Source organism: Stegostoma tigrinum, chromosome 34 (genome assembly GCF_030684315.1).
Source record: "Stegostoma tigrinum isolate sSteTig4 chromosome 34, sSteTig4.hap1, whole genome shotgun sequence".
NCBI classification, from domain to species: domain Eukaryota; kingdom Metazoa; phylum Chordata; class Chondrichthyes; order Orectolobiformes; family Stegostomatidae; genus Stegostoma; species Stegostoma tigrinum.
In genome coordinates, this window is record NC_081387.1 from 23,815,946 (window position 1) to 23,835,626 (window position 19,681).

Below are 19,681 nucleotides of genomic sequence, written 5' to 3' on the forward strand. Positions count from 1 at the left end.
TTTGTCAATCTTACAGACCAAAGAGCTGTCAATAACTGTGAACTGTCGATTTGCACATTCCAAGGTCCAGGACGACATGCTGTGAGCTCAGAACATTCACTGCAAAGCTCAATGAAGAAACGCCATAGTCTAAGGTCATCCCAACAATTTTTTTTAAAAAATCAACCTTTTCAAAAATGTTATTATACATCTCTCAAGTAGGTGGATCTTGAAACTAGACCTTGTGGCTCAGAGGTAGGGACACCGCCATTGTGCCATAACAGGCTGGATCCCATGTCAAATCTCTCAAGTTGTCTGCACCAGAGAATGTTTAACATGAAATACAAATATAAATGTGTACTGTAAATGAAAACTCAAATTGTAAGTGTAATGAGACGCCTCAAAGTGTGATATTGTCATGACAAATGAAATCCATTGCAGCTTTAAATTCAAACTAATGTAATTTGTTTCATGGATTTCAGGAACACTATTTATTATGTAAATAAAACTGTATTTTATCATTTACTGGCCTGCTATCTGGATTGCTGCTTCTAGTTCTTCTTTCAATAGATGGTTATGTATGACACACTTGAAGCTTTTTTCAAATATTTTATTATGCCACACTGCTGTGGACATTTACAAGACCTTTCGAGTCACATCGATAGTTTATTTCAGGCTGTGCTGTTAGGTTCTGTCCATTTCCACCAGTCAATGATATCTGGGGCTGTGGGAACCATCCATTGATTCACAAAGAAGCCGAATTCCATTTTTACGGTAACCATCGACCTGGATCCAGTGCTCACAGCCCAGTGGTACACTAGTCAATAAACAACTTTTAAAACATCTTCCAAACAATTTGCAACTCACAAGTCAGCTTATTTACCGTTATTGAATGATAATACAGTTCAAATATTTCTGTGACAGCACAGTGTGGAGCTGGAGGGGCTCAGCAGGCCAGGCTGCATCAGAGGAGCAGCAAAGTTGAATATTTGGAACTCAACTCTTACATTCCCACAATCTGATTGAAGACTTTTGGTTCTGAACGAGGGTCACTGGACTCGAAACATGACTTTTCTGATTTCCAGCATCCCCAATATTTAATTCCATTGACTCTGTCCACAGATGCTGCTTGGCCTGCTGAGTATTTTCAGCATTTTCTGGTTTTATTTCTGGTTTCCAGTATCCCCAGAATTTGATTGTGTAACAGTGTCATCTGTTGGATTTGAATGTCACTAAATGATTTTGGGCCACAGTACCGTGTCCTGCCAGGCAGAGACAGAAAAAGAGGACATTTTCAGAGATTAACTGTTGTTTTGAACATGTTTACATTTTACTCTTCATTGAAAAAATTGTGGAAAGTAAAGTCTCTAAATCCTCAGCAGGTCAGGCAGCATCCACGCAGAAAACTGGAGTTAATGGAGTTGAATTCTGGGGATGCTGGGAGAGAGTGGATTTTGTGTAATTCCCTTCCCCATGATGCAAGGAGCTCAATACAGTATAATATGTAAATACAGTTCTGTCACCATGTCAGTGTTTGGATTTGCCCCTCAGGATTTCATGTTCTGGGTGCAGAGTGAGAAATGGAAACACAGAGAAATCCCAGCTCCAGACTGGACAAGATGTGAAGGGATAAAGAATGGGACTGGGGCGGGGCGGATGAATGAAGGTGGAATAAATAAACTAAAGGGAGATGTAAGATACTTAATGTAATTTTCATTGTAATCCGTTGACCTTGGTTTTTGCATTTTACAAACTATTATCTGGAAGCTCGCTGGCAGCTCTGCTGCCGCGCAGTGCCAGAGTTGGTGGGTTCAGTCCCAGCCTTGGCTGGCTGCCTGAGTGGAGTTTGCACATTTTCCCTGTGTTTGTATGGGTTTCCTCCCACAGTCCAGAATTGTGCAAATTTGGTGGCCAAATTTGTAGTGACTAGGTATGTCCAGGCTAGATGGATTAGCCATGGTAAATATGGGGATAGGGTAGGGGACTGTGCCCGGACCTCTGCAGATGGCAAGCACAGACTTGAATGGGCTGTTTCTGCAAACAAACAAACGAAGAAACCTAAAACACAGGAACAGGCCCTTCGGCCCTCCAAGCCTGCGCTGATCAAGATCCTCTGTCTAACCTGACATCTATTTTCTAACGGCCTGTGTCCATTTGCTCCCTGCCCATCCATGTACCTGTCCAAATATATCTTAAAAGGTGCTATCGTGTCTGCGTCTACCACCTCCGCTGGCAACGCGTTCCAGGCGCCCACCACCCTCTATGTAAAGAACTTTCCACGCATATCTCCCTTAAACTTTCCTCCTCTCACTTTGAACTCATGACCCCTAGTAATTGAGACCCCAACTCTGGGAAAAAGCTTTTTGCTATCCACCCTGTCTATACCCCTCATGATTTTGTAGACATTTTTGCATTGCAATCATTCTATGATTTAGTGATAATCTGTTGTCAATAGTGGTTTCTGACTTCCACCATCTACAGTTCTTTGTTTTTTTCCTAATTTCCTCCCATCCCAGCGTCAGGTCATTGTGAGGTGAAGGAGACTCTGAGGCCTACCCCTTTCCCAGATCCCGATCTGAGGTGGAGCAGATTTTCAGAAATTGGTTCACATCAAATGTTTGAAAGAAAGGATAAAGTTTCTCAGTGAATTTATTCCCAGCGAAGGTGTGGAGATGAGACTTGGTGTCTGCGTTGTAAAATGAAATTGTCCCAGACTCATAACTGAGATAAATTCCCACCTTCCCAGGGACCTGATCGACACAGAGTGGAGTTTGAGGGATTGAGTTTACATCAAAATTCTCCCTAAACCGCTCAATGGTCCAGAATCTATTATCTGGGATCAGTCTGACCCAATCCTTCCTCTGTACAGACTCTGAGGCTACTCCCAGAATCCAGCGCTGATTCCCCAGCACCTCCACCTCCCAGTAATGTCTCCCCGATGTGAATCCCTCTGATCCAAGGGCACAGTCCCAGTTTGAAAACCTCTTCCCAGTGTCAGGGAGACTCCTCCAGGTCCAGGTCCGTTTCATACTCTTCAGATCCTTCGACACCTCAAGCCAGGAACTTACTGTTTCCAAATCCAGGGTAACAGAGACTGGGAGAGAAAACAGAAATTAGAAGCAGCCCCTGGGGATGTGTCTGTCTGTATTTGGTGACCTTGGGGGGATATGAGAGTGTGTGGGTGGAATGGTTTGTCTATGCGGGTCAACGTGTGTATGGGCATGGGAATTGTATAAGTGTGTGCCAGTGTTTGTGTGAGTGTGTGTTTTTGTGGGGGGGTTCAGTGCAATGAGATGTGAGTGTGTATTCTGCGGTATGGTGTGGGGAGGCAAGGGGGACATGCGTGTTGGACACAGGAATACAGGTCATCATCATATTGGGAAGTGCACCTTGAGGCAGGCAATAAATGTGATCTTTGCAGTGATTCCAAATACTACAAAAGAAAAATAATTTTTAAGACTTTCTCTTTTTCAGATAACTGAAGCTACAGAAGACTTTTGCCAACAGCTTTGAATTTCTGAATGTCTGCAGACTTTCAACGTCACAACACAGTGATATATGAGGCATTCAGTGATAAAGCTGTGAACTTAAAAATGTTATTTTGTCCTGAGTTTTTCGGAAGAGAGGTTGTAAAGGCAGAGGTATGAAGTGGCTATGGAAGAAGGCCTAAGTTAACAGTCAGAGGAGGCCTTTAGGTTCTTTGTTACAATAGTAATTTGTTGTAACAATAGTTGTAGCAATGGAAGGCGAGTGGCCAGTTTTCACAGATCAAGCTTTGTAGCTTTTTTCAGTTGTAGCAGTCAGAAGCTATTTGGGGTTCCAGAAGAGTTGGAGCTTTAGTAAATGATTTCTAGCTGCTACTTTCTCTGAAATCACTCTTGATGTTGTTTCCTCCTGGACTGGGAACTGCCTGTCAGAGTCTGCATCTGAATTTACCATTTTTCCAAGGTGTGTACTTATGGGATGTTACTGTATTGGATTAATTATTAATAGGTTAATTATTAATCGGTACCGTATCTATCATTTGGTTAAGTTTTCCAATAGTTAAGTTATTCTAAATTTCTCTTTCTTTTGTTATTACTTTAACTGTCATGTTTAAGTAAATTGTGCTTTGCTTAATGTCAAATAGGTTGCCCATTCACCACCTCTGGAACGTGCACTTCACACCTTCATTTAAAATAAGAAAAAGTGACAGTCTTGGCTACCCTCTTAAAATACTTTGAGGGGATCTAGTCTGGTTCATAACAAACTGGGGGCTCTTGTCGGGATGTAATTCCATAATTCCAATTTGGGTTTAGGGCTGTTGAACTCAAAGGTGGCGAGTGGTAGGTGTTAGTGTCTTTTGTTTCAGCTGTTGTTTCAGATGGTTTAAACAGTGCTTTGTGCAGTAATGGCTCTTTCAGTCACTAAGAGTTTTCTGGGGGTGGAAGAAATGATTTCAGGGGTTTGACAAAAAGTGAGCAAGGTGAAACTGTTGGAATTAGCAGACAAGCAGGAGCTGAGGTTGCCTTTGTGAGAAAAGGAGAAATAATTATAGCAATAAAATCCGAATGAACTGCAGATGCTGTAAATCAAGAACAGGAACAAAGTTGTTGGAAAAGTTCAGCAGGTCTGGCAGCATCTGTGAAGTAAAAAACAGAGTTAACATTTCAGGTCCGGTGACCCTTCCTCAGAACTGATGGTGGCCGGGAAACCATCAGTTTATTTGCAGAAAATAGGGAGGTTGGTGGGGTAGAGAGTAAACGGTAGGATAGAGGACAGACAAAGGAGTTGCTAATGATCAGGCTGGGATGGTGATTAGTTGTTAATGGGGACTGTTAGTGACTAACAACAGGGGATGTATAATGACAGGCTATGTGATAACAAGGCCTGGTGTGTGGCGTAAGGTTCCGGAACATGGGAGAGTTTAGGCCCTAAAATTATTGAACTCAATATTGAGTCCGAATTTCAGAAAGTTTTCTGAAGAAGGGTCCTGACCCGAAACGTCAGTTTTCCTGCTTCTCTGATGCTGCCTGGCCTGCAGTGTTCCTCCAGCTCCACACTGTGTTATCTTATTTTGTCCTAGGATTTTTTTAAAGAGAGGCTGGAAAGGCAAAGGTGCTGAAGTCAACAATCCGTGGAGGCCTTTATGTTTTTATTACAACAGTTGTAACAATGGAAAGAGGGTGGCCAGTTCTTACAGATCAAGCTTTCTATATTTTTTAGCTGTAGCAGTCAGAAGTTGTTTGTGTGACCCTAAGACGGTTAAATAGATCTTCAAACAGATTTAGCAACTCAAGTCTGGGCCTCCGTGAGGTTCTGTAGGCCGTCAGTAGCATCAGAATTGTACTCTAGCACAATCTGTAATCTCATGGCCTGCATTTCCCCCACTCAACCATTACCATCAAGCCAGGGAATCAACTCTGGTTCAATGGAGAGTACAGGAGGACATGCCAGGAACAGCACCAGGAATACCTGAAGATGACGTATCAACCCGGTGAGACCACCAAACAGGACTACTTGCACACTAAACATCATAAACAGCAAGTGATAGACAGAGCTAAGCGATCTCACAACCAACGGATCAGACATGAGCTCTGCAGTCCTGCCACATCCAGTCGTGAATGGTGGTAGATAAACAACTCAATGGAGGAGGAGGCTCCACAAACCTCCCCAACCTCAATGATGGAAGAGCCCAGCACATCAGTGCAAGAGATAAGCCTGAGGCATTCGCAGCAATCTTCAGCCAGAAGTGCCGAGTAGATGATTCATCTCCATGTCCTCCAGTTATTCCCTTCATAACAGATACAAACTTCAGCCAATTTGATTCACTCCATGCGATATCAAGAAACGGTTGGAGACACTGGACACAGCAAAGGCTACCGGCCCTGACAACCTTCTGGTGACAGTACTGAAGACGTGTGCTCCAGAACTTGCTGCTCCCCGGCCAAGCTGTTCCAGCCCAGTTAAAACACTGGTATCTACCTGACAATATGGATTTTTTAAAAAATTCATTCACAGGATGAGAGCACCACTGGATAGGCAGAATTTATTGTGCATCCTTAATTGCCCAGTAGGCAATTAAGAGTCAACCACGTTGCTATGGGTCTGGAGTCACATGTAGGCCCGACCAGATGAGGATGGTAGTTTCCTTCTCTAAAGCGCATTAGTGAAACAGATGGTATTTTCTAAGAATGAACAATGCAGTCACAGTCATTGTTAAATTCTTAATTCCAGATATTTTACTGAATTCAAATTCCACCATCTGCTGTGGCGGGATTTGAACCCGCGTCCCAGGAATGTTATCTGAGTCTCTGGATTAACAGTCCAGTGATAATACCACTCGGCCATCACTTCCCCAAATTCCTAAGTATGCCCTGTACGCACAAAGCAGAACAAATCCAACCCAGCCAATTACCACCCCATCAATCTCCTCTTGATCATCAGTTAAGTGCTATCAAGCAGCTTCTGCTCAGTGATGCCCAGTTTGGATTCTGCAGGGCCACTCAGCTCCTGACCTCATTACAGCCTTGGTTCAAACATGGACAAAAGAGCTGAATTCCAGAGGTGGGGTGAGAGTGACAGCCCCTGATGTCAAAGCTCTTTGACCTTAGCATCAAGGAGCCCCAGCAAAACTGGTGTCGGGAGCAAACTGTCAGTGGTCGGAGTCATACCTCACACATAGGAAAATAATGACTCTGTTTGTCGGAAGTCAATCATCTCAGCTCAGGACATCTCTGCAGGAGTTCCTCACAGTAGTGTCCTAGGCCCAACCATCTTCAGCTGCTATATCAATGACTCCGTCATAAGGACAGAAGTGGGGATGATCGCCGATGATTGCACAATGTTCAGCACCATTCGTGACTCCTCAGACGCTAAAGCTAGAAGAAGGGTCTAGGCCCGAAATGTCAGCTTTCCTGCTCCTCTAATGCTGCTTGGCCTGCTGTGTTCATCCAGCTCTACACCTTGTTATCTCAGATTCTCCAGCATCTGCAGTTCCTACGATCTCATGTTAAAATGTAACAAGATCTGGGCAATATCCAGGCTCAGGCTGACAAGTGGCAAGTAATATTCATGCCACACAAATGCCAGGCTATAACCATCACCAAAAAGAGATCATTGAACCATCGGCTCTTGACATTCTATGGTGTTACCATCACTGAATCCCCCACTATCAACATCCTGGGGATTATCATTGACTCAAAACTCATTTGGGCACAACAAATAAACACAGTGGCTATAGGAGCAGGCCAGAAACTGGGAATACTGCTGTGAGTAACTCACCTGCTGACTCCTCAAAGCCTGTCCACCAACTACGAGGCACAAGTCATGAGTGAGATGGAATATTTCCAACTTGCCTGAATGGGTGCAGCTCCACCAACACTCAAGGAATTTGGCACCATCTAGGGCAAAGCAGCCCACTTGATTGGGACCACATCCACAAGCATTCACTCCCTCTACCATCGACGCTCAGCAGCAGCAGTGTGCACTATCTACAAGATGATCTGCAGAAATTCACCAAAGACCCTCAGACAGTGCATTCCAAACCCACAATCACTTCCATCTGAAGGACAAGGGCAGCAGACAAATGGGAACACCACCGCCTCCAAGTTACCCTCCAAGCCACTCACCATCCTGACTTGGAAATATATCGTCGTTCCTTCACTTTTACTATGGGAAATCCTGGAATTCCCTCTTTAATGGCATTGTGGGTCAATCCACAGCAGGAGGACTGCAGTGGTTCAAGAAGGCAGCTCACTACCATCTTCTCCAGGGCATGGGCAACAAATGCTAGCCAGCAACGCCCACATCCCACAATGAATAAAAAAATTCTGGTCTCCCTACTACAGAAAAGATGTTTTGAAACTTAAAGGACTCAGAAAAAAATTACAAGAATGTTGCCAGGCTCGTAGGTTTGAGCTATTGGGAGAGGCTGAATAGCCTGGGGCTTTTTTCCCTACAGCGTTGGAGGCTGAGGGGTGACATTATACAGGTATATAAAATCATGACGGGTATGGATAGAGTGAATAGCGAAGGTCTTTTCCTCAGGGTAGGGGAGTCCCAAACTAAAGGGTACAGGTTTAAGGTGAGAGAGAAAGATTTAAAAGGAAACTAAGGGGCAAAGTTTTCACATAGAGGGTAGTGCATGTATGGAATGAGCTGCCAGAGGAGGCTGACTCAATTACAACCTTTGAAATGCATCTGGATGGGCACATGAATAGGACAAGTTTAGAGATATGAGTCAAATGCTGGCAAATGGGTCAAGATTAATTTTGCATATCTGGTCTTTTGAGTTTCTTTCCCTCCTGTGTGTTAAAATACAAGTTGAGAGCTTACCTTCACAGTCACAAATTCGCTTCCACTCTGAAAACAAATAATAAATAGTTTGAAGAACTTGCTGTGATAGGAAGCATAACTAAAAGGTTTTCACAGACATTTTTGAATGTGGTAAATACAGCTTAATAGACCTCCTGTTGTAGTGCTCATTACAAACTGGAAATTAAGAATCAAATTTTCACAACTGTTACTGAGGCAGATAGCTCCAGTTGGGATGTTTCAGGACTCGCTTCAGTAAAAAGGACCTGAATTGTGCAATTTTCCCTCCAAAGGCAGTGGTGGATCGGGGTGTGGGAGTTGGGGACGTGGGATGGGGGTGAGTGCAGTGGGAAAGTCTAGGACAGAGTGGGACCTGACTGATCCTGGAAACAGATCCTTGGCCACCAAGGCAGCAGGCGAGGGCTGAGATGGACTGGTTAGAAGCCCTGCCTTGGTTCTCTGGGACTTTCTCACCCAGCTGTGATAAAACCAGGGGCTCTCTACCCCCGAACTCTCTAATTCCTTCACACAATCCCCATGGCCCTCATACTGTCCATGCCAACTCATCTCCCAAAACAATTTCCATGTCCCCTCTGATATTCCCCATGCCAGCTCAATGTCAACTCATACCATTCAGATATTTCTCGTGATCATTCATACTTTCCACACCATAGAACATAGAACATAGAACACAGAATATTACAGCACAGTACAGGCCCTTCAGCCCTCGATGTTGTGCCGGCCTGTCATACCAATCTGAAGCCCATCTAACCTACACTATTCCATGTACGTCCATATGCTTGTCCATACTCAATGTCAAATTATGTCCCAGTAACTGGGACTTGCTGGGAGCCATGGGTAAGATCTAATTAAATTACATTTCAAGATATTCCTGAATCTTGCTCACAATTCCTCTGAGAGGGATAGTTGGAGTCTTGTCATGGCAAATAGTTCACTTATCTGATTTGATTATGTTTCAGAGTTGGTGAGGAGTCACTGTTTGGTTGAATTAAGGACTGGAAGGATCGGTCAGTATTGTGGGAAGCAGGGTCTTGTTGGAATTCAGCTGATCCATTTGATCAGAGTGCTGTGATTAGACTGAATAGTTCATGCAATCCAGATGCGACCTGTCACTGGAAACTTACTGAAGGGGGTTAACAGGAAACAGGTGTGTTATTTCAGTTCTGAAAATATGGATGAAGCAAGCAGCGGTTCTTGTCTATTTTTCAATGCTTCATTAGTTATTCTGTTGAAGGATCTGCAGCCAAGAAAATTTTACTTATGTGATGGTGATTTGCAATTCTTTCTAAACTAAAAGTAAATGGTATCAGAGATAATGGGAACTGCAGATGCTGGAGAATCCAAGATAACAAAGTGTGGAGCTGGATGAACACAGCAGGCCAAGCAGCATCTTGCTAAGATGCTGCTTGGCCTGCTGTGTTCATCCAGCTCCACACTTTGTTATCCCAAAAAGGAAATGGGTTTTAGTTTCCAATTCTATGAAGGTGACATTTTCTTAAGCATCTTAAACTCATTTCCTTTAGCAGTAAGTGAAAGTGGCATTTCTGATAAATCATGTGACTAAATGGTTATCAAAGTTACCTGGTAATTGCTAAAACATTCAATAATTTGAGTTTTTCTGGACCAGAGAAAGAGAGGTAGAAGCAGGTTCGGTTCTGAGGATCCATTCAAAGTACCTGGAAATAACTCAGAACTTTTCTCTTTGATTATTATTGGAAATATATAGATGTGCTAATCAATGGAAAAATGGAGAGATTAATTAATAGAAATATCAACATGCAAATGATGAAGAATGGTGAACATTCAGAGATGGGGGTGCAGGGAGGGAGATTATAAGGCAGCAGCTATCACTCTGATAGCTCATGACATCAAAGGAAGTGACATCAGGTCACATGACACAGTATAAGGAATAGCTAACGGAGTCTATACAGATTTCTGTCAGGCCTTTGATAAGGTTCTACATGGTAGGCTGCTTTGGAAGGTTTGATCACATGGAATCCAGGGTGAGCTGGCAAATTGGATACACAATTGGCTTGATGGTAGGAAGTAGATAGTGGAAGGATGGAGGCTTGTGACTACTGGTGTTCCTTGGGGATCGGTGCTGGGCCCATCGCTGTTTGTTATCTATATCAATGATTTGAATGAGAATGTACAAGGCATGATTAGCAAGTTTGCAGGTGGCACTAAAATAGGTAGTATTGTGGACAGTGAGGAAAGTTATCAGAAATTGCAGCAGGATCTTGATCAGCTGGGGAAGTGGGCTAAGAAACGGCAAATGGGGTTTAATATAGATAAGTGTGAGGTGTTGCACTCTGAAAAGTCAAATCAGGGTAGGAGTTTCATGGTGAACAGTAGGGCCTTAAGGAGTGTAGTGGAACAGATGGACCTTGGCGTTCAGGTTTATAGTTCTCTGAAAGTGGAGTCACAGGTAGACAGGACAGTGAAGAAGGCTATTGGTACACTGGACTTCATCAGTCAGGACAATGAGTATAGAAGTTGGGAAGTTATGTTGCAGTTGTACAGGACAATAGAGAGGCCACATTTGGAATCTGTGGTCAGCTTTGGTCACCTTGCTGTAGGATGGCTGTTATTCAACTGCAGGAGGAATTTACAAGGATGTTGCCAGGACTCGAGGGACTGAGTTATAGGGAGAGGTTGGACAAGCTAGGATCTTTTTCTTTGGAGGATAGGAGACTGAGGGGGGGGGATCTTATAGAAAAGATTAAGATCATAAAAGGCATAGATATGGTGAATGCACTCAGTCTTTTGCAGAGGGTTGGGGAATCGAGGACTAGAGGGCATCAGTTTAAGGTGAGAGAGGAAAGAATACATGGGAACCTGAGGGCCAACTTTTTTTTACACAGAGGGTGGTATGCATATGGAATGAGCTGCCAGCAGAAGTGGTTGAGGTGCGTACATTAATAACATTTAAAAGGTATTTGGACAAATACGTGGATAGGAAAGGTTTAGAAGGATATGGACCAAGGGCAGGCAGATGGGTTTCGCGTGAAAAAAATATTTTTGTTGGCCTGGACCAATTTGGGCCGAAGAGCCTGTCTCCATGCTGTAGGACTCTATGGTACTACAGAACGATTACAATACGTGCACACCCTCAGTCAATAACCTCTTAGTGTATGTACTTTATTTATTGGTAGCTGCCACAGTTCTGTCTGTTTGAGATTCCCCTCTGCTGTCATTGAAATATCAACACCAATGTTCATTGTATTTTAGCTGTGGTCTGACTACTACCTTGTATAGGTTGAGCAAACCAATCTACTTTTATACCTTGTTTCCTTTTAAATAAAAGCCAACATTCCACTTGCCTCCCCTATTATTGGCTAAACTTAGGTGCTAGCTTTGTGTGATTGATGGATGAGGATTCCCAAATTCCTCTGTTCCATAGCTTTCTGCAGTGTTTCCACATTTAAATGATATTCGCTCCTTTATTCTTTTTGTAAAAGTGTCGAACCTCATATTTCCCACATTCCATCTGCCAAGACTTTGATCATTTGCTTAACCTGTCTGTGTTTATTTACAGATTCTTTGTTTCATTTCCACGTTTCTCCCCACCTTTGTTTGTGTCATCCACAAACTATGTGGTTGGATATTCACTTGCATCATCAAAGTCATTAAAACTGCACGGTGGCTCACTGGTTAGCACTACAGCCTCACAACACCAGGGGCCCAGGTTCAATTCCAGCCTCGGGTAACTGTCTGCGTGGAGTTTGCACATTCTCCCCGTGTCTGCGTGGATTTCCTCCGCGTGCTCCGGTTTCCTCCCACAGTCCAAAGATGTGCAGGCTAGGTGGATTGGCCATACTAAATTGCCTGTAGTGTTCAGGGGTGTGTGGGTTACTTGGGGATGGGGATGGGTCTGGGTGGGATGCTCCAAGGGGTAGTGTGGACTTGTTGGGCTGAAGAGCCTGTTTCCACACTGTAGGGAATATAATCTAACTTTACATTTGCCTATCATGTGCCAAAAAAACATGTGGTACTCTACTAGTTGCAGGTTGCCATCCTGAAAATGATCCCTTATCCAAACTTTCTGCCTTCCTTTAGTTAACCATTCTCCTATCCATGATAATATACTACCTGCAACACCATGGGTCCTTGTCTTATTACGTGGCCTTATGTGGAGTGCCTTTCCAAATACCTTTGGAAAAGGCCACATGTATTACATCCACTGTTTTTCCCTTCTCTGTGATACTTGTTATCTCCTCAAAGAATTCTAGTAAATTTGTCTGCCATAACTTTTCTTTCATGAAGGCATCCTAACTTTACTTGATCATAGTACTTATTTCTAAATCCTCTCTATTGCATTCTTTATAATAGATCCTAATATTTTGCCAGTAACAGTTGGTTATAGATAACTGGACAAGAGTTACCTGCTTTTTTGTCTCCTTCCCTTTTTAAATAAGTGTGTTACACCGGCAGATTTCCTATCCTATTGGGCCCATCTTCAATCTAGAAGATTACTACTAGTGCACCCATTATCTCTGTATCTACTTATTTTAATGTTCTTGGATGCAGCCCATCAAATCTAGACAGGTTTTTGTTTTCTAGCCCCATTTGTTTACCTAGACTTATTTTCTTTTGACAATTATTGTAGTTATTTCCCCTCTTCCTTTTGTCTCTTGAATACTTCGTAGTTTTGAAATGCTATTTGCGTCTTCTACAGTGAAGATTGGTGCAAAACCTTTATTCAACTCCTCGATTAATTCTTGCATTCCCCATTATTATTTCTCCAGCTTCATTCTCTCAGGATCCCATGTTCACAATGGCCTCTCTCTTACTTTGTGGACATTTACAGAAGCTCTAACTGTCCAGCTTGATATTAATTGAAAGTTTACCCTCAAAATTTTATTATCTCTCTCTTGCTTGGTCATTTTTTGTTTGTTTTTCAAACTTTCCCAACTTTCTGGCTTGTTACTAATCTTGCTTTATGTTTTCTTTCAATTTGAAGATGTGCTTAACTTACGTATTTAATCATGGGTGGTTTATGTCCTTCTGCTGCGAGCCACAAACTAATTTTTAAATGTCTGCCATTGTTGCTAAACTCCTTGTCCAGTCCACACCAGCCAACTCTGCCCTCATTTCTTTTTTTAAGCTTGGCAAAGATATTTCTGAATCAAATTCCTCCTTCTCTGACCATAACTTGGCAGAATTTAACATTTAATTTAGTGTTTTCTAGGGAATCTTTTTATCTTAACATACTTTTACTCCCTGTCCTTTGTTAAAATTGCCTCATTACACATCAGTAGATCCAAAATATCCTGATCTCTGGTTGTATCCTCAACATATCATTCTAGAAGAGGTAGTAAAAATTACCGATGCTGGAGTCAGGGATAACACAGAATAGAGCTGGAGGAACACAGCGGGCCAGGCAGCATCAGAGGTGCAGGAAAGCTGTTGGTTCCAATTGAGAGCCTTCTTCAGAAAACTGTCATTCTAGAAACCTGCCCTGAATATACTATGAATTCTTCCTCATAGCTTCCTCTACCAATCTGACGATAATAATTCAGGTTAAAGACACTTATAGACAGGAGTTTTAGAAACATTGTCACACCCAAAGTTCAGGCACGTAGGTGGGTGACCATGAGAAGGCCAGCAGGCAATGCAAGAGTCTTCTGTGGTTCTCCCCCACTCTAACAGGTATACTGTTTTGGACACTGTTAAGTGATCCTGTATCATGCGGTGGTGACAGAAGCACTTGCAGCAGTGGCACCATAGCTGGCTCTGTGGTACAACAGGAGGGTCAAAGTGCAGTAGAGCATGTGTCAGAGGTGACTGTATAATCAGGGGCTCAGATAGGCATTTCAGTGGCCACAAAAGAGACTGCAGGATTATGCGTTGCTTACCTGATGCCAAGATGTCTCTGAGTGGGCATGGGGCATTCTGAGAAAGGATGGTGAACAGCCAGAAACTAATGACATAGGTAGGAAGAGTGTTGAGGGAATAAGTTGAAAAGGAGGACCTCGAGAGTGGTAATCTCAAGTTTATTCCCTGTGCCACCTCACAGTGAGGCTAGGAATGGAAGATAATATAGTTAAATACGTGGTTAAAGAGTTGGCATACTAGGTAGGTCTTCAGATACGTGGATGATTGGGATGCCTTCCAGGCCGGAATATGTGTTGTACAGGAATAGGAAAGGTGCAATCACTTTTCTGGGACTATACTACTGGCCTACCAACAGCCAATGAGAGGTGGAGGAACAGATATAGAATATAGAACATAAAACATAGAACAATACAGCGCAGAACAGGCCCTTTGGCCCTCGATGTTGCGCCGGCCAGGTTATGGAAAAATGGGAAAACAACAGAGTTGTTGTGTTAGGTGATTTTAACTTTTCTGATTTTGACTGGGAATCACTTGGTGTGCGGGGCCATATTCAACCTGGTATTGGGGAATGAACCTGGCCAGGTGATAAATGTTTTAGTGGGGGAGCATGTTGAGAACAGTAACCATAAGTTACTTACGGATAAGGATTAGAGAGATCCTCAGGTGACAGCACTGAATTGGAGAAAGAATAACTGACAATATTAGGCAGGAACTGGGAAATGTAGACTGGGGACAGCTATTTGAAGGTAAATCCACATTTGGCACGTGGAGATACTTTGAACTTAGTCAAAAGACAAAAGGAGGCATAAATAACGTTTAGGAAACTAGAGATAGATGCAGCCCTCTGGTGGGGGGTCTGGGCCCGGGGCGTCAGCTTTTGTGCTCCTGGGATGCTGCTTGGCCTGCTGTGTTCATCCAGCCTCACATTTTGTTATCTTGGAATCTCCAGCATCTGCAGTTCCCATTATCTCTCTTTCCCAGAGTCTTGTACTGATTACCCCATTTGAATTTGTTTTACAATAGTTCCACAACTTGAGGGTATCCAAAAGCTATCATTCTTTTTGGTTCAACTAGCCTGAAAAAGTTTGTGAATCAGCAAACAAGACCATTTGACATTTGAGATGATGGGATGTGGGGCTGGATGGGCACGGCGGGCCCAGCGGCATCTCAGGAGCACAAAGGCTGACAAAGGGTCTAGGCCCGAAACGCCGGCTTTTGTGCTCCTGGGATGCTGCTGGGCCTGCTGTGTTCATCCAGCCTCACATTTTATTATCTTGGATTCTCCAGCATCTGCAGTTCCCATTATCATTTGACATTTTCTTTGGGTGACCAGGTTTTTGAGTATCGTGAATTGAATTTTCTTGATCTGCATCTGATATCTTTAACAATAAGTGTGAGTAAGATGGTAATTCTGAATATTGAAGAGGAGGCTTAGAATAAAGAGCAGCATTGGTGAGTCATCTTTTTACATAACACTTTATAATAAGCTTCATTATTGAAGACAGCAAGCATTGAACAAAGAAACTACAGTGGACAGGTAGTGCTGTCATATGACTGCAATCGTAACTGGGTTTATTTCAAATATATTCTTCAAGTCTTATGTTTAATTCAGTTGATTGCATTCGGTGACTGATAATGTACATCAAGTTCAGTTTGTACCAATTATGCAATTAAAAGAGTGCTATCAACTGAAATGGTGCGCAGCTGTAAGGATGAACTATCAATTCAACTTCAAATCCAAACTGAATGAACCTGGATTTAGTCTTATTTGTTTGTCTCCTGAATTTAACCAGCTAAACTCAATTCAGTGTTAGGATGACATATTTATCCAGTCAAAGTGAGTCAGTTTGCATTAAGTTAATTTGTATACAGTTGTGGCTGAATCACCAGCAGTGGAACCAAAATATCAGCGCTGCCCAAAAGCCAAATATGATTTTCACAACACTTGGAAACAATGCTGAAGTCTGGAAATATGACTTGAAACATGGTTTTCAAAGTTCACGTAGATGTGAGGCTGTTTTTATCTCTTGCTGTTGAGTTGTGGGATTGATGGGGTGGTTATGAAAATAATAATAGCTGGTATCATAGATGGCTGATTGAAATCCATCATGTCAAACTCTAATGGAAGAGAGACTGCCAGGAATTTTCATTCTTTGATTCTGGGATAATTAATTTCCCTTGCCGAAATTATCGAACATGAGTTGATCAGTTTACCTTTCAAACGAATGGGATTTCTTGCTGGCAGAAATATGGACCCCTGTGAGTTATTATTGTTAAGATCAAAGAGATTTTTGATCCATGGGTCTTGATGATCTTGTCAAATGCCCAAGTGCGAGATGAGAAGTTGTAGTCATTCAGTGGACCTATTTGGAAAATGCACAAGCAGCTTTGAAACTCTTGACAAATTAACATATTGATGTTGAAAACATTTCATGTATAAAGGGAACTAAGTTATTTCTGTGGAATACCACCTTGGTTCTGTCCCATTTTCAAGAGGACAGTTTTCCATGTACTTCTCAGCACGAACAGTTTTTCTCTGATTATCAAATATTTATATTTACATTCTTAATTTGTTGATTAAATCGTCCAAGCTCAGTTCAGGAAATGAGAATAACAACTGCCAACTGGGTCCCTAAGGATCTCAGATATTCAGAGAAAGCTCATTGTGGCCTTCATAGCATGAATTCTTTTGGAATCGCTTTTCAGATGTACCATCATGAACTCACTGCACAACTGCTTGATGATGCATCAGGTGGAATGTGTAATCCTTTCAGCTTACACAATTCCAGATGTATGCTACTTAAAACATGTCCCAGTTACAATATTAAGGACACAAATGCAAAGTAATTCCCTTCCACTGTATTTGACATTTTGTCAGAGAAAAAGATTAGAACTAGGAAACTACTACTGTCTCTGGTTTGTCGGCCTCAGGAAAGCAATGCAGACACACAAAATGAGAGCAGAAACAGAATAAAATAGGCCATCCAGATCTGTTCTAACATTCAATAATTTCATGGTTGATCTGTTCGTATTTGAAAGATCATATTCCCATCCACTCCGATGACCTATGATTCCCTTACCCAGAAAGAATCTATCTACCTCTGTTGTTATGGAGCAGACCAGAACCCCTTCAAATAGATCAAGGAGATAGCCTAGACCTTAACTTTTATTGTGTGTAAAGGCAAGTGTATGGTGCTGTGTTCCAGATGTAATTCTATTGGTTACAGTACTCAGCTTTAAACAAAATGCACTTTATTCTTAAAATACAACCAAAAGAAAGAAGACTTTTTGTAACTTTAACTCGATTGGAAAACTTTACAGAATTATAGATTATTTTACTGCTAAACAGTAACTGTTCCAGAATAGTAACATCCCAAAAGCACACCATTGGCAAAGGCAAATCCAGCAAAATAGATTGTTGCACATGCGATGTTTCTCCAGTCCATGAGAAATGAACACTAAGAAAAACTTACGGCAGAGAGAGAGAGAACTCCAGCTTTTTGCTGTAGGAACAAAAAATGAAATTACTTGCACAAACAAGTTCAAGACTCCAATTATTGCAGCTCTATAAAACTTTGGTTAGACCGCACTTGGAATATTGCGTCCAGTTCTGGTCGCCCTATTATAGGAAAGATGTGGATGCTTTGGAGAGGGTTCAGAGGAGGTTTACCAGGATGCTGCCTGGACTGGAGGGCTTATCTTATGAAGAGAGGTTGACTGAGTTCGGTCTCTTTTCATTGGAGAAAAGGAGGAGGAGAGGGGACCTAATTGAGGTATACAAGATAATGAGAGGCATAGATAGAGTTGATAGCCAGAGACTATTTCCCAGGGCAGAAATGGCTAGCACGAGGGGTCATAGTTTTAAGCTGGTTGGAGGAAAGTATAGAGGGGATGTCAGAGGCGGGTTCTTTACACAGAGAGTTGTGAGAGCATGGAATGCGTTGCCAGCAGCAGTTGTGGAAGCAAGGTCATTGGGGTCATTTAAGAGACTGCTGGACATGTATATGGTCACAGAAATTTGAGGGTGCATACATGAGGATCAATGGTCGGCACAACATTGTGGGCTGAAGGGCCTGTTCTGTGCTGTACTGTTCTATGTTCTATGTTCTATGTTCTAATACAAAGAAAGCAGGAAAGAAATTAAACAAGGAGTTAGAAAGCAAACAGGAGCCATGAAATAACCTTGGTAAACAGGATTAATGAAAATCCAAAAGCTTTCAACATATATATGGAGCATAAGGGTAGTTAGGGGAAGGGTAGGTTCACTCAAGGGCAGAGGACAGAATTCATGTGTGGACCTAGAGGAAGTGGGTGAGGTCCTTAATAAATACTTTGTGTTTGGAATGGTGAAGAAATGGCAATTGGTGAGACTGAAGACAGATATGTTGATAGTTTCGGGCATGTCAATATAAAAAAGATGTCAAGTGTTTTGAAAAACATTAAGATAGACGTGTCCAGTACCTGATGGGATCTACCCCAGAATAGTGAGGGAGGTAAGGGAGGAAATTGCTGGGGCCTTGTATAAAATCTTTGCATCCTCCTTAGGCAGAGGAAAGGTCCCAGAGGACTGGAGAATAACCAATGTTGTTACTTTGTTTAAGAAGGGCAACAGAGATAATCCAGAAATTACCGACAAATTTTCATTTGAACATCAGAGACTGTAGGGCAACCTATTGAAGTTTACAAAATTATGACAGGCATGGATAGAATGGATAGTCGGAGTTTTTTTCTGAGGGTAGAAATGTCACTTTGAGATGACATTTGTCTAAGGTAAAAGGGAGAAAGTTTAAAGGAGATGGGAGAGGCAAGATCTTTACACAGAGGGTGGTAAGTATCTGGAACATGCTGCGAGAGAAGGTGGCAGATTTGCATGCGAAAGCAACATTTAGAAGGAATCTTGCCGGATACATGAGTTGGCAGGACATGAATAGGCCAGGAACACAGGAATATGGACCACGGAGAGACAAAGGTTTTTGGTTAAGACAAGTGTCATGTGTCAGAATAGGAATAGTCAACTGAAGGACATGTGACTGCGGCACACTGTTCTTAAGATCCATTCTAGCATATGTGCCATTTTCTGCCTCAAAGTAACTGGAAAAGAGGTTTTCTCAGGGTGGAATGTTTTAGAGCCCTGTGTAACAGCACATTCCCTAGGTGAGAGACTGGTGTAGTATTGTGCCCTACAGCAAGATGGCCATTGCCTGGACTGATCCCGACTGACAGACTGTGGTGAGAAATCTTAGAGAATTATGTAAGAAGTGCAGTGAAGACTTTCTCAATGTTAGGAGCAACTTGTAACATTTTCAAATAGGTGTCCACCATCAAGATGAGATTCTGTCTATTGACGAGCTGAACCTCTCAGTGCTCCCTCACTTCACACCGACATGGAGACTCACAGCATCCTTGCCCTGTCTTGCCTTTCAGCACATTGGACCATCATCCAGACTGTTAAAATCTCACAGTGCTGTTGCATTGATTTACTGTTTAGTGCAAACACAGCCAGGCTGTGTGTCGTGTCTGTCATTTGGGATCCGTCCAGGTGATGGAC

At 42.5% G+C, this 19,681-nt stretch overlaps 1 protein-coding gene across 10 annotated transcripts in view; it reads right to left on the reverse strand.

Moving 5' to 3' along the window:
* Positions 1-604: 604 nt before the first annotated feature.
* The window catches only part of LOC125446539 (butyrophilin subfamily 3 member A1-like), an 85,880-nt gene continuing 66,803 nt past the window's right edge, over positions 605-19,681 (reverse strand). For 8 of the 10 annotated variants that reach the window (XM_048520180.2, XM_048520177.2, XM_048520179.2 and 5 more), the window contains 2 exons: positions 8,296-8,322; positions 605-3,073 (listed from right to left, as the gene is read on the reverse strand). In XM_048520180.2, coding sequence (XP_048376137.1) covers positions 2,532-3,073; positions 8,296-8,322 — 569 coding nt within the window. In that variant the 3' untranslated portion in view covers positions 605-2,531. The remainder of the gene's footprint in view (positions 3,074-8,295; positions 8,323-19,681) is intronic. The other 2 variants (XM_059639510.1, XM_059639509.1) reach the window with 1 other exon arrangement.